The sequence below is a fragment of the Hoplias malabaricus genome, chromosome 13 (genome assembly GCF_029633855.1).
Source record: "Hoplias malabaricus isolate fHopMal1 chromosome 13, fHopMal1.hap1, whole genome shotgun sequence".
NCBI lineage: Eukaryota > Metazoa > Chordata > Actinopteri > Characiformes > Erythrinidae > Hoplias > Hoplias malabaricus.
Window position 1 is genome coordinate 7,411,820 of NC_089812.1, and position 26,095 is coordinate 7,437,914.

The 26,095-nt window shown below is 41.5% G+C and overlaps 1 gene segment (V, D, J or C); it reads right to left on the reverse strand.

Moving 5' to 3' along the window:
- Positions 1–23,866: 23,866 nt before the first annotated feature.
- LOC136665227 (Ig heavy chain V region 6.96-like) lies at positions 23,867–24,601 on the reverse strand. The segment is given in 2 exon segments: positions 23,867–24,171; positions 24,412–24,601. Coding segments are annotated over 2 exon segments (495 nt in total).
- Positions 24,602–26,095: the final 1,494 nt, after the last annotated feature.

Sequence of the window (26,095 nt, forward strand, 5' to 3'; positions counted from 1 at the left end):
CCACCGTCGCTGTCATTTCCATTTTCACAATGTCACTCAGTCACATGGAGTTAGTGAGGTCAAGGCTGTTGTACTCAGCTGCCCTCTAGTGGTCAGGATGGAAATCCAGAGAAATCACAAATACAGCTGAGCTCGTCCAACAATTATTTGCACAACAAGGGCATCAATAAGGACTTTCCTGCAGTAAGAGCTTCTGTTTCTCTGTGAAGTCTTTACACTAGCTGTTGGAACATTGCTGAGGGGCACTGTGTTGATGATGTTATTCAGAGGATGTTGAATGTCACCAGATCAGAACATCTATGGGAAATAAGAGCATTCAGGAAAGGCAGGGTCTTGATGAGTGTAGATGTGCCATTATTTTGTTACTGAATAGGGATAGTGTCATTAAACATTAAACACTGTGTTTGTGTGACATTCCAATCCTCAGACACCACTGCTTTATCATTAATACATTGTCAATTACCATATTTTTATTGCTGTATTCAAATGCAAGTTAAGACTGTAGTATGCACGGTGGAAGCCATAGGTCACAATGACTAACCACTCTGGGCTGGAGCTTATTTGAAATGGACTCATGTGTTGGAACATATACTGGGGTCTGATTAATCAACCTTTCAGAATGGTTCTGTAAATAATGGACATCAGTGGTTCTCTGGGTAAAATACAACATGCATCCAAACTTTTACTGCCATAAGGTTAAAAAACCCAGTGCGTGTGTTTATGTGTGTTTGTGTGACATAGGGGAGTATTAGTGACCACTTCTAGTGCACTGTACACACTTCTTCATGGTGTGGAGTGTAGGCAAGTAGTTATTGTACAGCACTGTGGCCTTTGTGTATCAGTGTGAGTCTCGTGCGCAGTAATACACAGCTGTGTCTCCAGGCTCCAGATTCTTTCCTTGGAGAGTTACTGTGTTGCTGGACGTGTCTCGAGAGACGGTGAACTTGTTTTTCAGTGAATCTTTAGCATGTATATCCCCATCATAATAAATGAGGTTGATCCATTCTAAAGCTTTTCTTGAAGGTTGTCGGATCCAAGCTGTTCCACAATGACTGCTGCTGTCAGTGATAGAAGCTCCAGTAATTTTACAGTTGATGGTCAGAGTCTCTGCTGGTCTGATGACCACTGAGTCTGGCTGGATCATCTCAGTAGCACAGAACACACCTGTGGAAAGAGCAGAAGAAGAAAGATCTGAGTACGTTTGAAGCAGTGAATAAGACGAAGTGAAGTGGGGCTTGAGCTGAAAGACTCACTTGAGGCAGTGGTCAGCAGCAGCAGAGAAACTGAACACAACATGTTTGTGCTGTGTTTAGAGGATGGACACTGCTGCAGAGAGACACACTGCTCTTATGAGGAGAGTCAGGGGCGATTTGCATATCACTGCTGTGAGACGACAACCTCCTCTCTCCAAAATGGTTACTTTTCAGGAGAAAAACATGAACAAGTTTCAATGTGAGTCAATGGAGATACATGTAATTCCAAGCACTTTTAATTGTTGGTGATTTCAATATTCACTTTGAGAAGGATCATGATCCACTTAAAATTGCATTTGAATCAATTTTGGATGCGCTAGGGTTCACTCAGAATGTTACTGGGCCCACTCATCAATGAAAACACACATTGGACCTAGTGTTAACACGGGGCATTGAGATAAAGAATTTATACAATCTCTCGCTACATGAGACCATCTCTGATCACCATCTAATCACATATGAAATTGGGTTAAACTTTGATATCTGTCCACAGCCACGCTATATTAGAAAGTGCACTATAACATCCTCAACAGTTAGTGATTGTCTCATCTACACTATCATGCTTGGCCATGCTGTTTTATCTCAAATTATCTCTGCACCTACTTTTAACTCGCACAGAATCACTGATCACCTCCTCCTTCCTCAGACTCATACATCACTAATATACTACATTCACATTACTATAACCCCTTCATTTGTCATTATTTCACTTTTACTTCTGTTCTGTTCTCTGTTTTGTCTCCGGTGTCGACCCGAGGAGGATGGGTTCCCCGTATGAGTCTTGGTTCCTTCCAAGGTTTCTTCCTCGTGTGCTGAGGGTGTTTTTCCTTGCCACTGTTGCGCCTGGCTTGCTCATAGGAGGCTTGGACCCGGTTCTCTGTAAAGCTGCTTTGTGACGACTTTTTGTTGTGAAAAGCCCTAATTGAATAAACTTTGATTTGATTTGACTTTTAGAACAGACCTATTGACCTGGTCACTGTGACACTCGCATAATATCAAGGGAAGCTCAAGTTTTGCTCAGACAGTGGTGATATTAAGTTAAAAGGCTGAATGGCTAGATGTAAGGTGTTGTTAATGAGGGGTGTTCTAGATAACAGAACACATTTGTAATGATTTTACAGAAAAACTGTAAAGTTCTAAACTTGACTAGATCTGACTAGACAATACTTCTGGGAATGTAAGGGTCAGCTTGTGCCTCCGGCTGCCAGCAGGGGGCGATGGAAGGGAGGCACCGATACTCTGGGAGACTCAATGTCCCAGAATACCAAGGGGTAATTAGTGCCAACCAGATGTACCTGCTGGTTCCTGCTTTTAAGACTGTGGCAAACAGTACACCTCTGTCATTCCTTTGTTGACATTTGACTGGTGGTTTAATGAGGCTGCAGAAATGAAGGGGAAAAATGGGTTTAGCTCAACTCAAAAAGAAGAGGAAAAAAGAATGCTAAGAAGAGTTAGCACAAACAAGAGGGAGCCGCTCTGATCTGAGAGATGAAGCAAATATAAGAAGAAATTCTGAATCCTCTTTTGACTGTTTTTTAAGCAGAAAATATGTTCAGTCCCCATTCTCTGGAGAGGTCCTTCTGTTTTTTTAATTTTAGTTTTTTCACTTTGATTCATATAATACACCCTTTTTTTTCTTCAAAATTTTTACCAGTTATTTCTCAGATGTGTTTAAATCCAGAGCCTGTCTCTGTGCTGTAGGGACAGTGTGATGGGGTCATGCACAAAAGTCACCACTCGCCAAACGCTCACTGCCCTTTCACTTGCTGGCCACAATAAATAATTACATGGGTGCTGAATTTTTTTGTATTAAATATTAAAAATTGACATTGTGTTAGTAAACTCTACTGTAGCTTGCTCTGCTCTGATAATACACTTTAAAAATTAACATTGAAATAAATATAAATTGTTTTTTTACAGTTCATTTTGATTCTGTAAACCATTTTAAACTGACTCCTATAAATGAACTTGCATTGCCTAGAGACACAGAAATGTAAGGAACTACATCTCCTTCATCCTCCACACTGCAGGGGTTCTTGTACAGCGCTGTAAGCTCTTGTGTCAGTGTGGGACTCGAGCACAGTAATACACCGCCGTGTCAGTGTCCTTCACACTCGTCATCTCCAGATACAGCTGGTCTTTACTGTTGTCTCTGGAGATGGTGAATCTTCCTTGGACAGATTGAGAGTAGTACTTGCTACTGCTGTCACCCGTTATAGTTGCGACCCATTCTAAGCCTTTTCCAGGAGCCTGTCTAATCCAGTTCATCCAGCGGCCATCAAAGTCTAGTCCAGATGCTGTACAGGTCAGTTTATGAGACCCTCCAGGAGAAATGACCGCTGCTTCAGACTGGATCAGCGTTTGACCCCAACACTCTAAAAGAAACAACACATCAATTAATAAAGCAACAGAACGTCCCTGTGTTTCTCACCGTCCAGTTACTTTACAGAACTAGAACATGTCAGTTGTTGTTTAGACCACACCAAAACTTCATGACGTGTCGATACAAATGATACACAATGTCCTAGTATTGACTTTTTGTCCTGTCCACCTTAAATGACAATGTTCTTGGAGCTGACAACAATAACATTCAGTAGAGAAGCAGCAGGATCTTACTTGTAGCGAGGGACATGAACAGAAAGCTCCAGAAGGTCTTCACGTCCATTCTCCAGGTCACTGAGTGGTGTTGATCCAGCATAAAGACTGAGTGGAGTCTGGGAATAAAAAGCCTGTAAAGGACTCTGACTTTGCATAGGTCTCTCACTCTGAAGACCCCCTCCAAATAGCCCCGCCCACTTCTCCACATCCTCTGGTCTGACACCATTCTTTAAAGGAGCAGACGTTTCCTCCAGTGACTCTCCTTCACCATACGACACAGACATTATACTGACACCTAGTGACCTGAATATATCAGACTCTGCACTACACTTAATATAAACATGCCCACCCCCATGTGATGGACCCACTCTATGGAGTATAAATTAGTTCATTCAGTGAATGCAGTACAATTCTTGGATTCAGACAATTGATATTTCTGAGAACACCAGCAGGTTCTTTGTTCAATTTGGAAATGATCATCTTGTGTGTCTATTTCCTGTCCTCAGTTAAAGCTTCCTGACAGCTCCACATCTTTTCAGACCCATAGTGTTGACTCTGTCCTCAGAGTGAAAGAAAATGTAGACAATTATTTATAGCTACTGTTGTCACAGCAGAACAAATTGTGCCTACTGTGTGTTTTTATTCAGAAACTCCTTTAAGGTGGAATAGTATGTTTGTAAGTGGATGTAAGTAAGTAAGTAGCCAACTGTATCTTTGTCATATTTTGCCACCTTCCAAATGCCTCCAGATGCTGTGTCTTGGCCACAGTGGAGTGGGCAGTGGAGGATATAAACTTCTGAGCCTTTTTGGACAGAGACACTTTTTGCCATTAATGGATTCGGGGCTCCGTATAAAAACAAACTATTTTCCAGTGCACAAACAGACCAGAGAGCTAGTAAATGGTGAGGAAGTATCTTCTGAATTTTACAAATAAAGGTGTACTGGATTAAAAGTGTGAACATGGTCTTGAGAGGATTACATACAGGATTTGTTTGGATCTGAGGCGAGAGTGGGGCTTGATTTTCTTCTCTCCCTCAAAGACAGAAGCTTTAAATATTTAGTATTGTTTGCAGGTAATTATTTGGGGATGTTAAGGCTTCTGTGTAATATTCTGTGAAAATGTTTGGTTTCTGCTCTTTTTCTGTTGAATATGTTGTGCTTTTCTCACCGTTATTGACTGAAAAACTACCCAGTAATGTCCACAACATCTGTTTTTTGTTTTTGTACAGACTCTCTGATGTTTTGAATGTGTGTGGGTCTAACGCGGACGCAGTAATACACAGCTGTGTCCTAAAGCTCCATCCTCTGTCCCTGTAAAGCCGCGTAGTTATCATCAGTAACTGAATATCCAGACATTTTACAGCTGAGGGTCAGAGAGTCTCCTGGCTTTATGACCACTGACTCGGGCTGCCCTAGATCAACATCACATTTCACACCTGCAGCAAAAGAAAGACAAAGGTTAATAGCCTTGTTCATCTCCAGCGTCAACAAACTGCTCAGTTCCAGCTGGACACAGTGATAAATGCTGTGGTGTGTGATGGGATTTTTCTGTATTCCAGTCCATAAAGACACTCACAAGCCATTGCTGTGGTCAGCATCAGCAGAAATGTGAAGAACATGGTGCTGTGTTGAAGACGTCCACTTCAGTGCAGTAGACAGGAGAAGCTGGTTTTAATACAGAAAGGACGGTGAGGTCACTTTGTATAAAGGACAGAAAGACTGTGAGAATGACGTCATCAGTGCTGAGTTTCAGCTCTAAACCACTGTCGCTGTCATTTCCATTTTCACAATGTCACTCAGTCACATGGAGTTAGTGAGGTCAGAGCTGTCATACTCAGCTGCCCTCTAGTGGTCAGGATGGACATCCAGAGGAGTCACAAATACAGCACGTCCACACAATTTTAAACGTGAGCTTGTCCAACATTTTTTTTTCCTGATGGGTACAGCATCGATAGTGATTTTCATTCATTCATTCATTATCTGTAACCGCTTATCCAGTTTAGGGTCGCGGTGGGTCCAGAGCCTACCTGGAATCAATATACGCAAGGCAGGTATACTCCCTGGAGGGGTCGCCAGTCCTTCACATGGCATCGACAGTGATTGACCTGTAGTAAATGCTTCTGTTCCTTTGGGGAGTCCTTATATTAGATGTTAGAACATGGGTGTGGGGCTCTGATTAAATTTGGACAGATGCATGAGGGTGTCTGGGTTCTGTTGTTAGATTATTAGCTCTGGATGACCACCACCACTTCATCTTTCCCAGAGGCACTTGACAGAGCTCCATCATGAAAGGAACACAGTTCCACTTCTGTGTGTATGCTAAAATCTTGGTGTTTCAATGAAGTGTATAAAATCACAGAATTATTGTGCAATGTCACTATAATTTAACTGGTTGTGGAATAAAATACTAAGATTCCATCCATCCATCCATTATCTGTAACCGCTTATCCAATTTAGGGTCGCGGGGGGTCCAGAGCCTACCTGGAATCATCGGGCGCAAGGCGGGAATACACCCTGGAGGGGACGCCAGTCCTTCACAGGGCAACACAGACACACACACATTCACTCACACCTACGGACACTTTCGAGTCGCCAATCCACCTGCAACGTGTCTTTTTGGACTGTGGGAGGAAACCGGAGCACTAAGATTCCTACTGAGTAAAATTGATGTTGGAGTGTTAACTGACACCCACTGTGGGTTTCCTGTGTATGGACAAGAACAGGAACTGCTTCAGTTTGTTCAGAGTGTGGTTTTTGTTCAGCTGCTCCATCGTCTCCATCACTGTGGTCTCGAGTGCAGTAATAAACAGCAGTGTCCTCCACCCTCAGACTCTTGGCCTGTAAGAACTGTGTACTCGTGGACACGTCTTCAGTCATTACAAAGTGGTCCTTAATGTCCCTAGGGCTCTGCTCCACATTGTGACAGTGTTTACAGTTCAGTCCCATAAGACTGAGCTGGAGTTTTTATACGAGTGTGTAGCTCTTCTGCATCAGAGTGTGTCTCGAGCACAGTAATACACTGCAGTGTCTTCAGCTTTCAGCTTCTTCACCTCTAAGTACAGCATGTTTTTGCTGTTGTCTTTGCTGATGGAGAACTGACCCTGAAGGGACTGTGCAAAGTAATCGCTTGTGCCACCATCAATAAATCCAATCCACTCCAGTCCTTTCCCAGGTTTCTGACGGACCCAGTGCATCCAGTAGCTGCTCATTGAGAAACCAGACACAGAACAGGACAGAGTGACAGATTCTCCAGGTCTCTTCACCACTGACTCAGAGGAGGTCAGGGACTGTCCATATGTATCTGGAAACAGTAAATAAAAGTGAATAATTATTACCCGAGAAGAGAAAATATGGTTAGAGACAAGAACAACATTTAACAGATGTGGATCTTACAGGAAATTAGTGCCATTAAAACACAGTAACTCAGACCCATCCTCCTGCTGAAGCTCTGAGCCATCACTGGAGAATGTTCTAGACTGTGTGGAAGTGTTGTGTTAGAGATCTGTTTATAACACGGACAGCCAGGAACTTACCACATACACCACACTCCATTTGAATAGGGAGTGTCTATAGGTTTAGACAGAGGAAAGTATTGGTGTTGGACAGTGTCATTTCCGGTGATTTACCTCAGACTACATAAACAAGTGACATTTCCTGTGTCTAGTTGGACATAGTAGAGCGCTTAATTGTCATGCTGCAGTGTTTGATGACTTTACCTTCACATGCTTAACCTATCACTGTTTATACAACTTCCAGCTGAAGTTAGACACAGTCTCAGCTCAAATAAACAATCAGTACTTATAACTGTGTAACTGCACCTTATGTCTCAGGTGATGTTAGTGAGTGTGGATGTCAGCAGTGGGTCTGATTCAGTGAGTCAGTTACTCAGTAAAAGACAGAGACAGCAGCAACTAAACTGACAGGGTGTATGTACGAAATCCTTTTCAAAGAAATGTTCTAACCTAAAACTTAGCAATGTATTAATGCATCAATAATAAAGAAGTTGAGCGTTTCTGAAACCTCTCCTTATTCATCTCCACAAAGGATTCTGCAACCTCTAAATATAGCAGTTTTTTCCAGGGGTTTTTGTCTGTGCACCATAGTTATAAACCATGCTGATACCTTTTACAAAAACCTCACAGTTTCCCATATTTAGCTCAGTAGATGTTGTTTATGAACTCAAATCTTCACACTTGCTGTTGGAAAATCTTCAAATATTAATTTTTAAATGTTATAATTTGTCATGAAAAGCATAAACAAGAGCAAGCCCTCTTTGAAAAACAGTCCCTTATTTAATCAAAATTAATCAAACATATTTTATTAACTAAATTATTATAAATATATGACACAATGCTAGTGTTTATGTTAGCTAACTGCTTACATTAGTGTTGGAGGATTAATGCTCTCCTCCAAGCCTGTTGAACTCTAAAGACACAGGCAGTTCGAAAAGAAGCAGTGGATCTACATGTGTCTCGGAAACTCATGTTAGTCTTTACTCTCCCAGCTCGGTAGGATTGTGTGACTGGGGGACGCCAAGCTAGTGTGTGGAATATGAAATGCCTAAAAGTGTAAGAAGAAGGTTGTATTTGGTTTGATAGATTTACTATTTAATCACAAACCTCAAATCATGTTATTCAGCAGCTAATGTGTACGTTCAACAGAAAGACAGTGAGAAGGGGCTTAAAAACACATTTCAAGGAGTTGGAGATGATGTTTTATAACTAAGTCGCCATCTGCCTGGGGAATGATTTGTTGTGGAGGAAGTTTTTGTCCAGCTGCTTCATCAGCTCTATCAGTGTGGTCTTCGAGCGCAGTAATAAACAGCAGTGTTCTCCACCCTCAGACTCTTGGCCTCTAAGAACTGTGTACTTTTGGGAACGTCCTCGCTCAGGACAAAGTGATCTTTCATGGAGTCTGCGTATATTGCAGCATTGCTACCAGCATTCATACGTGCAATCCACTCCAGACCTTTCCCTGGTCTCTGCCTTATCCAGTGTATGTAGTAGCTGGTCATGCTAAATCCAGATATTTTACAGAATATTTTGACACTTTCTGTGGGTTTCTTCACCTGAGGAGGTGACTGATCCATACTGATCTCATCACACACGACACCTTAAGAAACAAAGAAACAAGACCACATTAAATACAGAAGTCAAAGCATTCAAAAAGAAAACAAATGTCCTCACAAAGGCACAAATACACAAAGCTATAGAGTTACGATAGAGTTACACTTGAGACTGTTCAATAATTACTTTGTATGGACCATAAGATGAAACCAGTGATAACTGTGATCTTCATTTTACTCTCAGAGCTGCTGCACTGAAGTCTGGACTAAATACTTTTGTGGCTAATTCAGATGCTTTGTGGAGTGTGTGTTTTTAAAGACATGGTGGGGTCTGAATTTGCATATCCTGCCCTCTAGTGGCTCAGGATCATTAGTGAATTCAAACGTTGGGCCTGAATTTTTGTATAAAAAGTAGAGCAGACTGTAGCCCAGTGTTTTATAAAATATTAATTTGTATCTGGGACACAAACCATCCACACCAGTGTACACCTGCTACTCTCAGACTTGCTGTAAAACACTTTAAATATTTCTCACAGGTCAGTCCTATCTCTATTGACCGTGTCTACCCTTTGCCCACTTGCTTTTATTTCAGCATCCATTCTTTCAGGAGCTTTGATTTGAATAAAGTTTAGATTATGAGACACATTCACAGTTCAGATGTAGAATTTTAATATATTTTCTACAATAAAATAATAAAATTGTGGTGAAATGCAAATCAGCTGAACATTTTACCCACTGAGTCCAGTTATTATGGGTTTTGGTACTAGTTGTAGACACTAATACTGAGAATAATTCTTGTTCAATGTCATTGCTTGAGGAAGCAATTCATAATTTGTGTTTGTTGTGTTTTAAGTGTTTGGAGATATTCTGCCTTTGTTGCTTTGTACATTCTGCCCCCTGGAGGCTGCAGTAGGTAAATATAGATACTGTGTATCCCATAACACTGAGCTGGAGGAGGTTTTTAGACGAGTCTCTAGCTCTTCTGTATCAGTGTGACTCTTTTGCACAGTAATACACTGCTGTGTCTTCAACTTTCAGCTTCTTCACCTCTAAGTACAGCATGTTTTTACTGGTGTCTTTGCTGATGGAGAACTGGCCCTGAAGGGACTGGGCAAAGTAAGCGCTTGTGCCAGTATCAATGTATCCAATCCACTCCAGTCCTTTCCCAGGTTTCTGACGGATCCAGTGCATGTAGTAGCTGCTCATTGAGAAACCAGACACAGAACAGGACAGAGTGACAGATTCTCCAGGTCTCTTCACCACTGACTCAGAAGAGGTCAGGGACTGTCCATATGTATCTGGAAACAGTAAATAAGAATGAATAATTATTACTTGAGAAGAGAAAATATTGTTAGAGACAAGAACAACATTTAACAAATGTGGAACTTACAGGAAATTAGTGCCATTAAAACACAGTAACTCAGACCCATCCTCCTGCTGAAGCTCTGAGCCATCACTGGAGAATGTTCTAGACTGTGTGGAAGTGTTGTGTTAGAGATCTGTTTATAACACGGACAGCCAGGAACTTACCACATACACCACACTCCATTTGAATAGGGAGTGTCTATAGGTTTAGACAGAGGAAAGTATTGGTGTTGGACAGTGTCATTTCCGGTGATTTACCTCAGACTACATAAACAAGTGACATTTCCTGTGTCTAGTTGGACATAGTAGAGAACTTAATTGTCATGCTGCAGTGTTTGATGACTTTACCTTCATATGCTTAACCTATCACTGTTTATACAATTCCAGCTGAAGTTAGACACAGTCTCAGCTCAAATAAACACTCAGTACTTATAACTGTGTAACTGCACCTTATGTCTCAGGTGATGTTAGTGAGTGTGGATGTCAGCACTGGGTCTGATTCAGTGAGTCAGTTACTCAGTAAAAGAAAGAGACAGCAGCAACTAAACTGACAGGGTGTATGTACGAAATCCTTTTCAAAGAAATGTACTAAACTAAAACGTAGCAATGTATTAATGCATCAGTAATAAAGAAGTTGAGCGTTTCTGAAACCTCTCCTTATCAATCTCCAGAAATGACTTCTGCAACCTCCGAATATAGCAGTTTTTTTCCAGGGGTTTTTGTCTGTGCACCAAAGTTATAAACCATGCTGATACCTTTTACAAAAACCTCACAGTTTCCCATATTTAGCTCAGTACATGTTGTTTATGAACTCAAATCTTCACACTTGCTGTTGGAAAAACTTCAAATATTAATTTTTAAAAGTTATAATTTGTCATGAAAAGCATAAACAAGAGCAAGCCCTCTTTGAAAAACAGTCCCTTATTTAATCAAAAGTAATCAAACATATTTTATAACTGAATTATTATAAATATATGACACAATGCTAGTGTTTATGTTAGCTAACTGCTTACATTAGTGTTGGAGGATTAATGCTCTCCTCCAAGCCTGTTGAACTCTAAAGACACAGGCAGTTCGAAAAGAAGCAGTGGATCTACATGTGTCTCAGAAACTCATGTTAGTCTTCACTCTCCCAGCTCGGTAGGACTGTGTGACTGGGGGACGCCAAGCTAGTGTGTGGAATATGAAATGCCTAAAACTGTAAGAAGAAGGTTGTATTTGGTTTGATAGATTTACTATTTAATCACAAACCTCAAATCGTGTTATTCAGCAGCTAATGTGTACGTTCAACAGAAAGACAGTGAGAAGGGGCTTAAAAACACATTTCAAGGAGTTGGAGATGATGTTTTATAACTAAGTAGCCATCTGCCTGGGGAATGATTTGTTGTGGAGGAAGTATTTGTTCAGCTGCTACATCAGCTCTATCAGTGTGGTCTTCGAGCGCAGTAATAAACAGCAGTGTCCTCCACCCTCAGACTCTTGGCCTCTAAGAACTGTGTACTTTTGGGAACGTCCTCGCTCAGGACAAAGTGATCTTTCATGGAGTCTGCGTATGTTGCAGCATTGCTACCAGCATTCATCCATGCAATCCACTCCAGACCTTTCCCTGGTCTCTGCCTTATCCAACTTATGAAGTAGCTGGTCATGTCAAATACAGAGATTTTACAGAATATTTTGACACTTTCTGTGGGTTTCTTCACCTGAGGAGGTGACTGGTCCATACTGATCTCATCACACACGACACCTTAAAAACAAAGAAACAAGACCACATTAAATACAGAAGTCAAAGCATTCAAAAAGAAAACAAATGTCCTCACAAAGGCACAAATACACAAAGCTATAGAGTTACACTTGAGACTGTTCAATAATTACTTTGTATGGACCATAAGATGAAACCAGTGATAACTGTGATCTTCATTTTACTCTCAGAGCTGCTGCACTGAAGTCTGGACTAAATGCTTTCGTGGCTAATTCAGATGCTTTGTGGAGTGTGTGTTTTTAAAGAGATGGCGGGGTTTGAATTTGCATATCCTGCCCTCTAGTGGCTCAGGATCATTAGTGAATTCAAATGTTGGGTCTGAATTTTTGTATAAAAAGTAGAGCAGACTGTAGCCCAGTGTTTTATAAAATATTCATTTGTATGTGGGACAAAAACCATCCACACCAGTGTACACCTGCTCCTCTCAGACTTGCTGTAAAACACTTTAAATATTTCTCACAGGTCAGTCCTATCTCTATTGACCGTGTCTACCCTTTGCCCACTTGCTTTTATTTCAGCATCCATTCTTTCAGGAGCTTTGATTTGAATAAAGTTTAGATTATGAGACACATTCACAGTTCAGATGTAGAATTTTAATATATTTTCTACAATAAAATAATAAAATTGTGGTGAAATGCAAATCAGCTGAACATTTTACCCACTGAGTCCAGTTATTATGGGTGTTGCTGCTAGTTGTAGACACTAATACTGTAATTAATTCTTGTTCAATGTCATTGGTTGAGGAAGCAATTCATAATTTGTGTTTGTTGTGTTTTAAGTGTTTGGAGATATTCTGCCTTTGTTGCTTTGTACATTCTGCCCCCTGGAGACTGCAGTAGGTATATACTTATACTGTGTATCCCATAACACTGAGCTGGAGGAGGTTTTTAGACGAGTCTCTAGCTCTTCTGTATCAGTGTGACTCTCTTGCACAGTAATACACTGCTGTGTCTTCAACTTTCAGCTTCTTCACCTCTAAGTACAGCATGTTTTTACTGGTGTCTTTGCTGATGGAGAACTGGCCCTGGAGCGACTGGGCAAATATGGTGCCAGTGCCTCTATCAATGCGCCCAATCCACTCCAGTCCTTGCCCAGGTTTCTGACGAATCCAGTGCATGTAGTAGCTGCTCATTGAGAAACCAGACACAGAACAGGACAGAGTGACATATTCTCCAGGTCTCTTCACCACTGACTCAGAGGAGGTCAGGGACTGTCCATAAGTGTCTGGAAACAGTAAATAAGAATGAATAATTATTACTTGAGAAGAGAAAATATTGTTAGAGACAAGAACAACATTTTAACAAACGTGGAACTTACAGGAAATTAGTGCCATTAAAACACAGTAACTCAGACCCATCCTCCTGCTGAAGCTCTGAGCCATCACTGGAGAATGTTCTAGACTGTGTGGAAGTGTTGTATTAGAGATCTGTTTATAACACGGACAGCCAGGAACTTACCACATACACCACACTCCATTTGAATAGGGAGTGTCTATGGGTTTAGACAGAGGAAAGTATTGGTGTTGGACAGTGTCATTTCCGGTGATTTACCTCAGATTGCATAAACATATGAAGTTATCTCCTTTTAGCTGGACACAGCGGTGCACTTAGTGGTCATGTTGTAGTATTTTACAAATAAGAAGTACGATCGGGACTTTGTTATTAATTATAATTGCCAGGTTGTGTTTCAGCAGTGGGAAGCAGTCAGTCAGTGACTCAGTAAAATTATATGGACTCTTTTCGGCAACAAAACTCATGGTTACAGCAACTTATGTTCACATTTTTGGACAATGTTGCTATGGTTTTCAAAAGCATTTTAAATATATTTGGAATAAACTTTAATAAAAACTTGTACTGGGCGGGGGGCGGCACGGTGATGGTTGTGGGCTCAAGTCCCGCTCCGGGTGACTGTCTGTGAGGAGTTGGTGTGTTCTCCCTGTGTCCACGTGGGTTTCCTCCGGGTGCTCCGGTTTCAGTCTCAGTGGAATACACCAGCTGTTCTACAGTAGTGAGCCAGGGCTGGGATAGTGGAGTGTTTCCTGATGTTTATATCACTGCATTAAATGAGCACCATGTCTTAAAATGTAAAAATGAATCACACAGGATCATATGTTTTTTGGGAAGTACTTTTCTATATATAATTACTTTACAAGTTAATCCTGTTTCAGAATCAGGAAAATCATCAACCTGAGACGTGACTTCAAACTGGACTGTTGCTATTTGACATATGGGCTGTCAATAAAGAGTTGATAATTAATATGGAATATGTTGGAAGAAATAATACTCTTTTCCCAAAATTAAAGAAGTCGGCTGACAAAATGGAAAGTGTAACTTTCATTTTAATAAGTGTCCTCTTTATGATATTAAGGAATGTTATCAGTCGTATCCCTTTGTGAATTTGGCTGTAGATGTCTATCAGGTCGTCTCTCTTTAATGTTGGCAGAACTGTGTCCTGAATCTTATAAAATGATCAACACTACAGTCTCAGTCTTTAGAGTCTGTTGTTTTAGCAGCACTTTGCCCATGATCCACGTTCTTTAACGTCTAGGTGAAAGGGAAAAGTACAAAACAGTGAGGTACTTGACTCTACCGACTTGACTGTGGGTTTTTGTAAGCCGGGTGTGTTAGTTTGTGTCATTGTGAGCCTCTCTCTCTGGCACAGTAATACACAGCTGTGTCCCCAGTGTCCAGACTCTGTCCATGTAATGTTACTGTGTTTGTCCAAGTGGCTCTAGAGATACTGAACTTGTATTTTAGTTTATCATTGTAAATTAGGGTCCCAACACTGCTGATATATCTGATCCACTCCAGAGCATTTCCTGAAGGCTGTTGGATCCAACCTGTATTCTCACTAGTAACAGAATACGAGACCTTGCAGTCGATGGTCAGAGCCTGGTATAGACGGACCACCACAGAAGCAGGCTGGGTCAGTTTATCTAGTTACCTGTGAGAGGACTCCATTAAATTATATTAGATTCAGCTTTATTGTCATTGTGCAGAGTACAAGTACAGGACCAATGAAATGTAGTTAGCATCTAACCAGAAGTGCAATATATTACATTATTTACATCATTTACATAAAGTGCAGTTGTGATATAACACTGTGATTATGGAAGTTGTAACCATATATACATATTGAAATATAAAACATGTAAACGAAGTAACATTGTGTAGATGATGCATTGTGTACTGAAGGATGAATGAAATACAACTTTACAGAAGGTGCAGTGAAATGATTGTGCAATTCTTATTTAAAGTGTCTGAATAGTGTTCATCATCACCATGGTGTATATTGTGTGAGTGAAGGAAGATCGCCTCTAGTGTTCAATAACAGGTCGTGTTTACTGTAATGTTCTCCAATGATTCTGCATCGTGTTATGAAACAGAAGGCATACTGACACCTAGTGGCCTGGATGCATGATAGATTCTGTAGTAATTCTGCTTTCAATTTGACCACCCTCATATACCCTTATATATCCACTCTATGGAGAATAAACTGGTTCATTCAGGGACAACAAAGTAATTTCATTCTTCATCTGATGTGATGCTGGACTTCATAGAGAATTATAAAATATAATATTCATAAGAATTTTATGGTGCATTTTGTAGGATAAAATGACTGATTACACCTTTAACATCAATGTTGTCTCGAAAGTTTTACTCAGACTCTTATTTCTGACCATGTCTGCTGTGTTCTTCACTTGCAGGGTTTGTGTACAGCTGTCTGTATGAGTTCCACCACTGTGCGTCTCCAGCGCAGTAATACACTGCAGTGTCTTCAGCCTTCAGTTGAGTCATGTGCAGGTAGAAATTGGAGCTGTCCTTGGACGCAGTAAACCTGCCCTGAACTGACTGGGCTGAGCCTTTGTCTGAGTTAGTATAATAGTGCATGATCCATTCCAGTCCTTTCCCAGGAGCCTGACGGATCCAGTGCATCCTGTTACTTCCCAAATTGAACCCACTGCATGCACAGGTCAGTTTCTGGGATCCACCTGGAGCCAGTGTTACTGACTGTTCAGACTGTGTGAGGACGACCTGAGAGTGGACACCTAAACAGAGGCACAGAGGAGCAGCAGATTACATTTTTATTACATTGTTCAAATGCATTCCTATGGATCTTCACAGAGAGAGAAACATCTGACTCACGTCCTGCAGCGAGCAGCAGCAGAAAGTAGGTGATGATCATTATGTTGATGGACACAGAGCTGGTCAAAGTCAGCAGAAACCTGGAGATCTGCTCAGTTTACTCTGTTTATGCAGAAGAGATGTGACAACATTTGCATGACGAGTCAGTGTTGTGAAAAACAGCTGCATTTGCGTTAAGAGAACTGTGGACTTTTATCAGTGAAGGGTGCCCCCTACTGGAATTGCAACTGTATTTTAAATTGGGTGTCTTTTAACATTGTAAGAGCTTTGTGAGATATTACAGACTGTTGCTGTGACTGAGGGACAATCTTAGTAGGATGTGAATGGAATATTTTCTCAGCATTTATAATACTAAATCACTGACTACAGCTGTAGGTGTTTGTAACTCATAACCAGTGAATACATTTAAAAATGATCATTAGAGCATTTGGACCTAGTGAGATGAAGAGAATAACAAAGGTTGAAGTCAAGACACGGTGCATGGAACAAATACAATGTAAAAAATATAATCGCAATGAACCGGAGATGCTATTATTTTTCCTATATGAGGGTCCTGAAGACCCCAGAGATGAAAGTTATGACCTGCTCGTACATTTACAGCATTTGGCAATTACTCCTGTCCAGAGCAACCTCCAGTTATCATCACGTTTAATGTAGTGCTAGGAATATTTCCCAATGAGCCCAGTTATAGTGCAGTATTGATGCCTGGGTCAGGTGTAGAACCCCAGTGTAGATAGATAGATAGATAGATAGATAGATAGATCTTTATTGTCACATACAAAGTTATACAAGTACAACATTGTAGCGAAATTAGCTTCCGTCTGTACACTCACATAAACAGGGGTTAGGTGTGTGCAACAGACGCGACCGCAGCAGGTTACCCGCGCCATCGTATAGTTAGAAGAAACAGCTAGATTAACATTGGGGAAGTGGTGGCAAAAAAAATGAAGGTCCCAAACTGTGCCTAAGAAGCACAGTGTGTGATCTTGAAAAAAAACACCTTTAGCACACAAAGCAATACACACATGTAGTTTCAGTGACGTAGACAAAAAGCAGTAGGAGGCGTGTTCAACGGGGAATGGGGGGGGGACCAGGATCAGTTCGTGAAAATGTCCAGATGTAGTAGCGGTCACGTGTCCTTGAGCCCCAGCTCAGACAAGGGAGGTGCAGCAGATCTCCATGACGACCGTTCCTTCTGGAGGAGTTGAGACTATCAGCAGCCAAGGCCACTGATAGCAGGGGCAGCCAAAACAGATAAAGTTCAGCTTGTTAGAATCAGAGATGTGAGCTGAATTTTTTGCTATAGTCCCTCTGATTCAAAGTTCCAATTTTTCACTGGTCTTCCAGACGATCGATCTTGGCGTTCAAAGCCGTTAGTTGCTCCTTGATGGATTCCAAGCTTCTACTCACAGTCCCAGTCTGTGCGCCAACGGCTCTGCCCATCCCATCAATAATGTTGGTCAGTTTCTTTGGGCTGTTTACAACTGACTCAACTCTTCTAATTTTCCGATAAACCAGGGCACCACCTAATCCAATCAGCAGAAATCCCACGATCATAAATCCAAATAGGTATACATCTTCTATGTCCTCAATGGAGAGAGGCGCCAGACATACCACGCGCCACTTCTCCCATCCATCCATGGCATATCCAGCCAGCGTCGTTCCATCAGGACAGGAGGGCTCCCCCGTGCCCAAACTTCTTCTTGAGAAGATGGTGTCAATAGCGTTGAGAGACCAGCTGATCAATTCCATTTCTAATTGTAATTCGAAGAGCGGCGTTAGAGAGACCCCGTCTCTCTAACGCCGAGAGAGAGACCCCATGTGTGCCACATGAAATAAGCAGCAGTGGCATGTTTTTCTGAGCGTGCTGCTGTACATTATTTACAGAAGATATCATACAAAGTGTTTCTAGACCCTCCACATACTTTAGGCTCATTTATGCTCAGAGTTAAATATGGATACGGATACACATGAAGCATTCTGTCTGTGCTCTGTGTTAATTTCCTTATTTCTGCACGTTCTCCAAAAGCTCATGGATACAGACGGAACAAAGCAGTGCCTCTGAAAACTGTGGGGGCAGTGCAGCTGATAGTTCAAAGGAAACATGAGCTCAGGTAAAATAAGTGAAAATAATTCTCCATCTACATATCGACAAGTATTAAATAGCCTCACAGGCCACTGCCATTTACATCACTGCCTCTTTCATCTTTTTTTGCAGTAAGTGACGTTACATTATCAGCTCCTCTTCTGCCGTTGCTATTGCCCTCTACTGGATTTACTGCTGAACATCCACATCAAGGTAAAGGATGTATAGAAGTATGTGGGCAGTAACGATTATAGTGATAGAAATGGACACGTTCATTTTTGCATATAAATGGACTATATATGAGCCTTAATTGGCTATGGGTTATTCCAGTTTACCAATTAATGAGGTCAGATATTTAGGAACAAATTGAAGTAGTGTATGAACTGTCAAGGGCAGCCTTTCTCAACAGGGGTGACATCGTGAAATAAAACTGCAGCTGGGCGTGAATAATTTCAGCTCCACAGCATTTACCACCCATGGTGTAGATGAAAGTGTGTGTCCAGTTTAGTTTGTTGATGGTGGGGTGGGTTTACTCTCACACTGTCGATCGGATTCACTTCACGCACTTCACAATAGTCTTGTGTGTCTCATTCCCCTTGCCTCACTCACATGCCCCTGAGTCATAAACTTCCAAAAATAATGTCAGAAAGTTTCAAGATATACAGTAAGAATATTTTGAGAATAAAGTGAGAATATTTTGAGAAAAATAGTAACAATATTCTGACCTTATCTCTCAGCATCTAGAAATTCTATGAGCAATCTGCTGTTGTCAGTCTCTTTTTCAGAAATGTATATATACAAAAAGATGGCTGATTACAGCTGCCAGTGCATGTGTTTTTGTGTGTATCTGTGTTTTGTCAATCAGATGGATGCAGAGAAACTTCTTTTGGCTTATTAGATTGGGGTGACTTAAAATTTGTATACTTTTAGGTTGTGGCCTGATTGAATACAATTGAGAAATGTGACTGTGGGTTTTTATAAGTCATGTGCGTTAGTTTGTGTCACTGTGTGCGTCTGGCACAGTAATACACAGCTGTGTCCCCAGTGTCCAGACTCTGTCCTCGTAATGTTATTGTGTTTGTCCCAGTGTCTCTAGAGACGGTGAACTTGTTTTTTAGTTTATCACTGTAAGGTGTGTTCCCATCACTATAAATATTTCCAATCCATTCCAGAGCTTTTCCTGAAGGCTGTCGGATCCAACCTGTATGCTCGCTAGTAACTGAATACGAGACCTTGCAGTTGATGGTCAGAGCCTGGTCTGGACGGACCACCACAGAAGCAGGCTGGGTCAGTTCTACACAGTGGACACCTATGGATCAGAAATACAAAGTGATTAGATTCATCATCTTGGACATGAACATAATCTCAATAGTGTTGAGTGTTGTTTACTGAGGAACTGACAGGAAGCAGCTGCCAGCAGGAGCAGTAGATATGTAGAGAACATGGTTGGTATTGAAGTGTGGGTTGAAGCTGGAGCTGTGGGATCTTCTCTGTTCTCCACACTTTAATAGAGAGAGTCTGATCTCCTAAATACAGAGGTCCAGTGGGAGGAAGCTGGTATTTGTTTATCTAGTGATCCATGAGAGGACTCCAGTGGTGTATATTGTGTGAGTGAAGTAAGATCGCCTCCTAGTGTTAAAGAGCAGGTACAGTGGGTACTGAAAGTATTCAGACCCCTTTAAATTTCACTCTGTTTCATTGTAGCCATTTGCTAACATCAAAAAAGTTAATTTGCCCTGTGAAGGACTGGCGCCCCCTACAGGTTGTATTCGCGCCTTGCGCCCAATGACTTCAGGAAGACTCTAGACCCACCGTGACCCTGAATTGGATAAGCGGTTACAGATAATGAATGAATGAATGAATGAATGAAAAAGGTTATTTTTATTTCTCATTAATGTACACTCATCTTGACAGAAAAAAAATAATTTTTACAAATTTATAAAAAAAAAAAAAAACGGAAATTTCACATGATCATAAGTATTCAGACCCTTTGCTCAGTATTGAGTAGAAACACCCTTTTGAGCTAGTACAGCCATGAGTCCTCTTGGGAATGATGCAACAGGTTTTTCACACCTGGATTTGGGGATCCTCTGCTATTCTTCCTTGCAGATCCTCTCCAGTTCCGTCTCATCCAATAGCTAGTGAATGTGAATCCAGAGCCAGGACAGGTCAGTGTGTGAGACCCTCCAGGACTTATGACCACTGGCTCAGACTCGGTCAGTGTCTGACCACTCACACCTGCAGGAATAAGACGTATTAATAATTCACAGATCAGAAAATCCAGAATCATGTTCAATCGGTGCTCATTCTCCTCACCTATGAAACATGCAGAGATGAGAATAATGCCTTTGAGGACGCTCATGGTTTCATACAATCTGATGACCACAGGATTGGATCACCACTTCCCTCTGACCCTGGGGTGCAGTGGATGTTTTTTTTTATTCAAGAACACTTTCAATAAGCCCCTCCTTCACAGGCAAAAATATGTAAAAGCTCATACCAAAGATTTGTTTTGTGGATTTTCTGAAAATTTGGACCAGGGGGGAGCAGAGATTTCACAGCACTGTATTTATCACTGCTAGCTTCCTTTACAAATCTAATACATCACACCTGTAATTTACATCACGTTATACATCATACCTGAGCTCTGAAATGATGTTTCACAATTCTGACAGATGGCGGCACGGTGGCGCAGCAGGTAGTGTCGCAGTCACACAGCTCCAGGGGCCTGGAGGTTGTGGGTTCGATTCTCTCTCCGGGTGACTGTCTGTGAGGAGTTGGTGTGTTCTCCCCGTGTCTGCGTGGGTTTCCTCCGGGTGCTCTGGTTTCCTCCCACAGTCCAAAAACACACGTTGCAGGTGGATTGGCGACTCGAAAGTGTCCATAGGTGTGAGTGTGTGAGTGAATGTGTGTGTGTGTGTCTCTGTTGCCCTGTGAAGGACTGGCGCCCCCTCCAGGGTGTATTCCCGCCTTGCGCCCAATGATTCCAGGTAGGCTCTGAATTGGATAAGCGGTTACAGATAATGAATGAATAAATGAATTATTGGACACTGGGCATGGTCTTGTGGAAGCAGATATAATCTCATAATGACAACATCAGGAAATGGAAGAGGTCTCCAGCAAAGGCTGTATTGGAAAATATCTGTCAAAAATCCATCTGCAAATAAACCTCAAATTAAAGCACCACATTCTGAACAAGACACTGTATGTGGGTTGTGGGTGTTTTGCCCTCTGCAGTCCAGTCATCATGAGGTTCCAAGAGTCTGGAGCAATCTGTATATGAAAAGTTTATAAAACCCACCACTAAATTTCTGTCCTTCCATCCCTCAGACAACACTGCATTATTTTTGCAGAATGTTTTAAAGAATATTTTGATAATTCACTGTGAGTAATCATTGCTTACTGCTGCATGTTCAAATACATGTTAAAATGGTACAATGAGTGGTGGAAGCCACAAAACTGACCACTTCTCTGCGCATCTGAAATGTACTTGTGTAGTGGAACATCAATTAGGATCTGATTAAAAAAACCTTTTAGAATGTTTCTGTAAATGATGGACATCTGTGGCTCTCTGGGTAAAATTAAACATGCATCAAATTGTTACCACTGTGAAGTTTAAAAGCCTGTGTGAATGTGTGATTTACAGGTGTATTAGTGACCACTGGTGGCTTCCAGTCCATTGCACTTCATGGTGTGGAGTGTAGGTGAGTAGTTATTGTACAGCACTGTGGCCTTTGTGTATCAGTGTGACTCTCGTGCACAGCAATACACAGCTGTGTCTCCAGGCTCCAGATTCTTTCTTTGGAGAGTTACTGTGTTGCTGGATGTGTCTCGAGAGGCGGTGAACTTGCTTTTCAGTGAATCCTGAGCATGTATATCCTCATCAAAATAAATAGTGTTGATCCATTCTAAAGCTTTTCCTGCAGGTTGTCGGATCCAAACTGTTCCGTAATGACTGCTGTTGTCAGTGATAGAAGCTCCAGTAATTTTACAGTTGATGGTCAGAGTCTCTGCTGATCTGATGACCACTGAGTCCGGCTGGATCATCTCAGTAGCACAGAACACACCTGTGGAAAGAGCAGAAGAAGAAAGATCTGAGTACGTTTGAAGCAGTGAATCAGACGAAGTGAAGTGGGGCTTGAGCTGAAAGACTCACACGAGGCAGCAGCGGTCAGCAGCAGCAGAGAAACTGAACACAACATGTTTGTGCTGTGTTTAGAGGATGGACGCTGCTGCAGAGAGACACACTGTTCAAATCAAATCAAATCAAATTCATTTATATAGCGCTTTTCACAACTGATGTTGTCACAAAGCAGCTTCACAGAATTCCAGTAAGACAAAGATTTGACATGAAATTTCAATGTGAGTCAATGGAGAAATGTATCATTCCAAACATTTTTAGAACAAACCCATTGACCTGGTCACTGTGACACTCACATAAAGCTGGTGTTTACAAATTGCATCATACAATTATTAACAGCAATAATGGAGATAGAAGGACAGTGGTGATGTGAAGTAAAAAAGCTGAAATACTAGAACAAAAGCTGGTTTGAATGAGTGATGTTCCAGATGTTCTGGGTGGATTTAACAAAGCTAAACTTAAACCTAACCCTCTATCAGATGGGTATTTTCAATAACAGTGTGTGTGTTTCACATTTTCATGGCACAAAAAGCTGAAGCTGAGTAATTGGTACATGTTGGTAAATGTTTGTTACACACTGTGGGCATTAGACCACACCACATCTGGACAACTTCCACCATCCCATAATTAGTTTTTCTGTGTTTTATACTGTTTTTGCCTCTCTATTAAAAAAAGTTATTCCTCCATAGACATGTCCTCCATCTCCAGAGGTAGAGTTTAAGGACAATTTGAACTGAATGGTTTTCAATGTGAACATTTACAGTAAAGCACAGCTGCCCCCTAGAGGCTGATACTGAGCACTTCATTCTGCCTGAAACTGTGTTATATTTCACCAGGGAGAGGTAAAATGGAGGGTGTGAAATGTTTGTAAACACAAGGGTCTTCCCAGTATCATCAGGTTCAGTGGCTCATATGATAACATTCATTTAGACAAACCACACAAACAATATATAACAAGATTCAAAATTACACACTGCACCTCTACAGCACTGAGAAAACACCACCTCTCACCTGTTAGTTACATAATGTCCAGTAGAATGTGCAGTGTTCAACACAAAGAGAAAATGGGGCTCATAACAACTGAACGAGATCAGGTGTCTCACCAAAAACTGTCCCCAACAGATAAACAACACTTAAGGGTTTACACTCTGAGAGAGAGGAGAAAATCCAGCTCCAGTCTCACTTCAGATCTGAGAAAAAGTTCAGAAATGCTGAAGCAATGTCTAAGACTCTTTAGCAGACTCTGTTGTAGCTTGTTCTGCTGTAACTGATGAAGTGCATGTATTCTGAAACAAACAATATATCAACAATATATGGAGTTAACTTTAGTGGCTGAAATATTGAAATGACAGTGTTATTAATTAGAGACACAGAAGCAGAAGGAACTACATCTCCTTCATCCTCCACACTGCAGGGGTTCTTATACAGCGCTGTAAGCTCTTGTGTCAGTGTGGTTATCGAGCACAGTAATACACCGCTGTGTCAGTGTCCTTCACACTCGTCATCTCCAGATACAGCTGGTCTGTACTGTTGTCTCTGGAGATGGTGAATCTTCCTTGGACAGATTGAGAGTAGTGCTTGCTACGGCTGTCACTGTTAATAGTTGCAACCCATTCTAAGCCTTTTCCAAGAGGCTGTCTAATCCAGTCCATCCAGTAGCCATCAAAGTCTAGTCCAGATGCTGTACAGGTCAGTTTATGAGACCCTCCAGGAGAAATGACCGCTGCTTCAGACTGGATCAGCGTTTGACCCCAACACTCTAAAAGAAACAACACATCAATTAATAAAGCAACAGAACGTCACTGTGTTTCTCACCGTCCAGTTACTTTACAGAAGTTGAACATGTCAGTTGTTGTTTAGACCGCACCAAAACTTCATGACGTGTCGATACAAATGATACACAATGTCCTTGTATTGACTTTTTGTTCTGTCCACCTTAAATGACCTGTTCTTGGAGCTGACAACAATAACATCCAGTAGAGAAGCAGCAGGATCTTACTTGTAGTGAGGGACATGAACAGAAAGCTCCAGAATGTCTTCACGTCCATTCTCCAGGTCACTGAGTGGTGTTGATCCAGCATAAAGACTGAGTGGAGACTGGGAATAAAAAGTCTGTTAAGGACTCGGACTTTGCATAGGTCTCTCAGTCTGAACTTTCCCTCCAAATAGCCCCGCCCACTTCTCCACATCCTGTACCCTGGCTCTGACACCATTCTTTAAAGGAGCAGCCATTTCCTCCAGTGATTCTCCTTCACCGTTCGACACATGCATTAAACTGACACTGAGGTGCCTGAATATATCAGACTCTGCACTACACTTAATATAAACATGCCCACCCCCATGAGAGAGACCCACTCTATGGAGTTTAAACTGGTTCATCAATTTCTTGGGCATCAGCAGCTACTTTGTTTAATTTGGACATGTGTCCATTTCCTTTTCTCAGAGTTTCCTGGTAGCTCCACATCCTTTCAGACCCCTAGTGTTTAACTGTCTTCTCACAGCTAAAGTTTGAACAGACACAGCTGTGGATTTGTTTGAAACTGAAGTGAGAGTGAAGCTTGATTTTCTCCTCTCTCTCAGACAGAAGCTTTAAGTAAGTGTTTTCCTGTTGTAGAATTAGTTTCTACTCCTCTGTGAAGGCTTTACACTTGGTGTTGAAACATGCAGGGAATCAGTAGAAATCTGTTTGTTTAACAATCCAACCCTCACCCACCACTGCATTAACATTAATACACTGTCAGTGTATTAAGCCATTCTTCTTGCAGGATAGTGGCCAGGTCACTACGTGATGCTGGTGGAGGAAAACGTTTCCTGACTCGCTTCTTCAAAACACCCCAAAGTGGCTCAATAATATATAGATCTGGTGACTGTGCAGGCCAAGGGAGATGTTCAACTTCACTTTCATGTTCATCAAACCAATCTTTCTGTCTTGCAGTGTGTATTGGTGCATTGTCATCCTGGCCATGACAAGGCTCCACCTTCAGGATACAATGTTTGAACCATTGGATGCACATGGTCCTCCCGAATGGTTCGGTAGTCCTTGGCAGTGATGCGCCCATCTAGCACAAGTATTGGGCCAAGGGAATGCCATGATATGGCAGCCCAAACCATCACATATACACTCCCATGCTTCAGTCTGGGCATGCAACAGTCTGGGTGGTACGCTTCTTTGAGGCTTTTCCACACTGTAACTCTCCCGGATGTGGGGAAAACAGTAAAGGTGGACTCATCAGTGAACAATACATGTTTCACATTGTCCACAGCCCAAGATTTGTGCTCCTTGCACCATTGAAACCGATGTTTGGCATTGGCATGAGTGACCAAAGGTTTGGCTATAGCAGCCCGGCTGTGTATATTGACCCTGTGGAGCTCCTGACAGTCAGTTCTGGTGGAAACAGGAGAGCTGAGGTGCACATTTAATTCTGCCGTGATTTGGGCAGCCATGGTTTTATGTTTTTTGGATACAATCCGGGTCAGCACCCGAACATCCCTTTCAGACAGCTTCCACAGTTAATCCTGTTGTTTTTTTTTCATCCTTCTTGGTGGTATGCTGACATCACCCTGGATACCGTGGCTCTTGATACATCCATGCATATCAGCGTTCATTCCATATATATCAAAGTTCATTCTATATTTCCTGTTTGGCTTGCCATAACATATATATTAAATATATTACTAGTTAA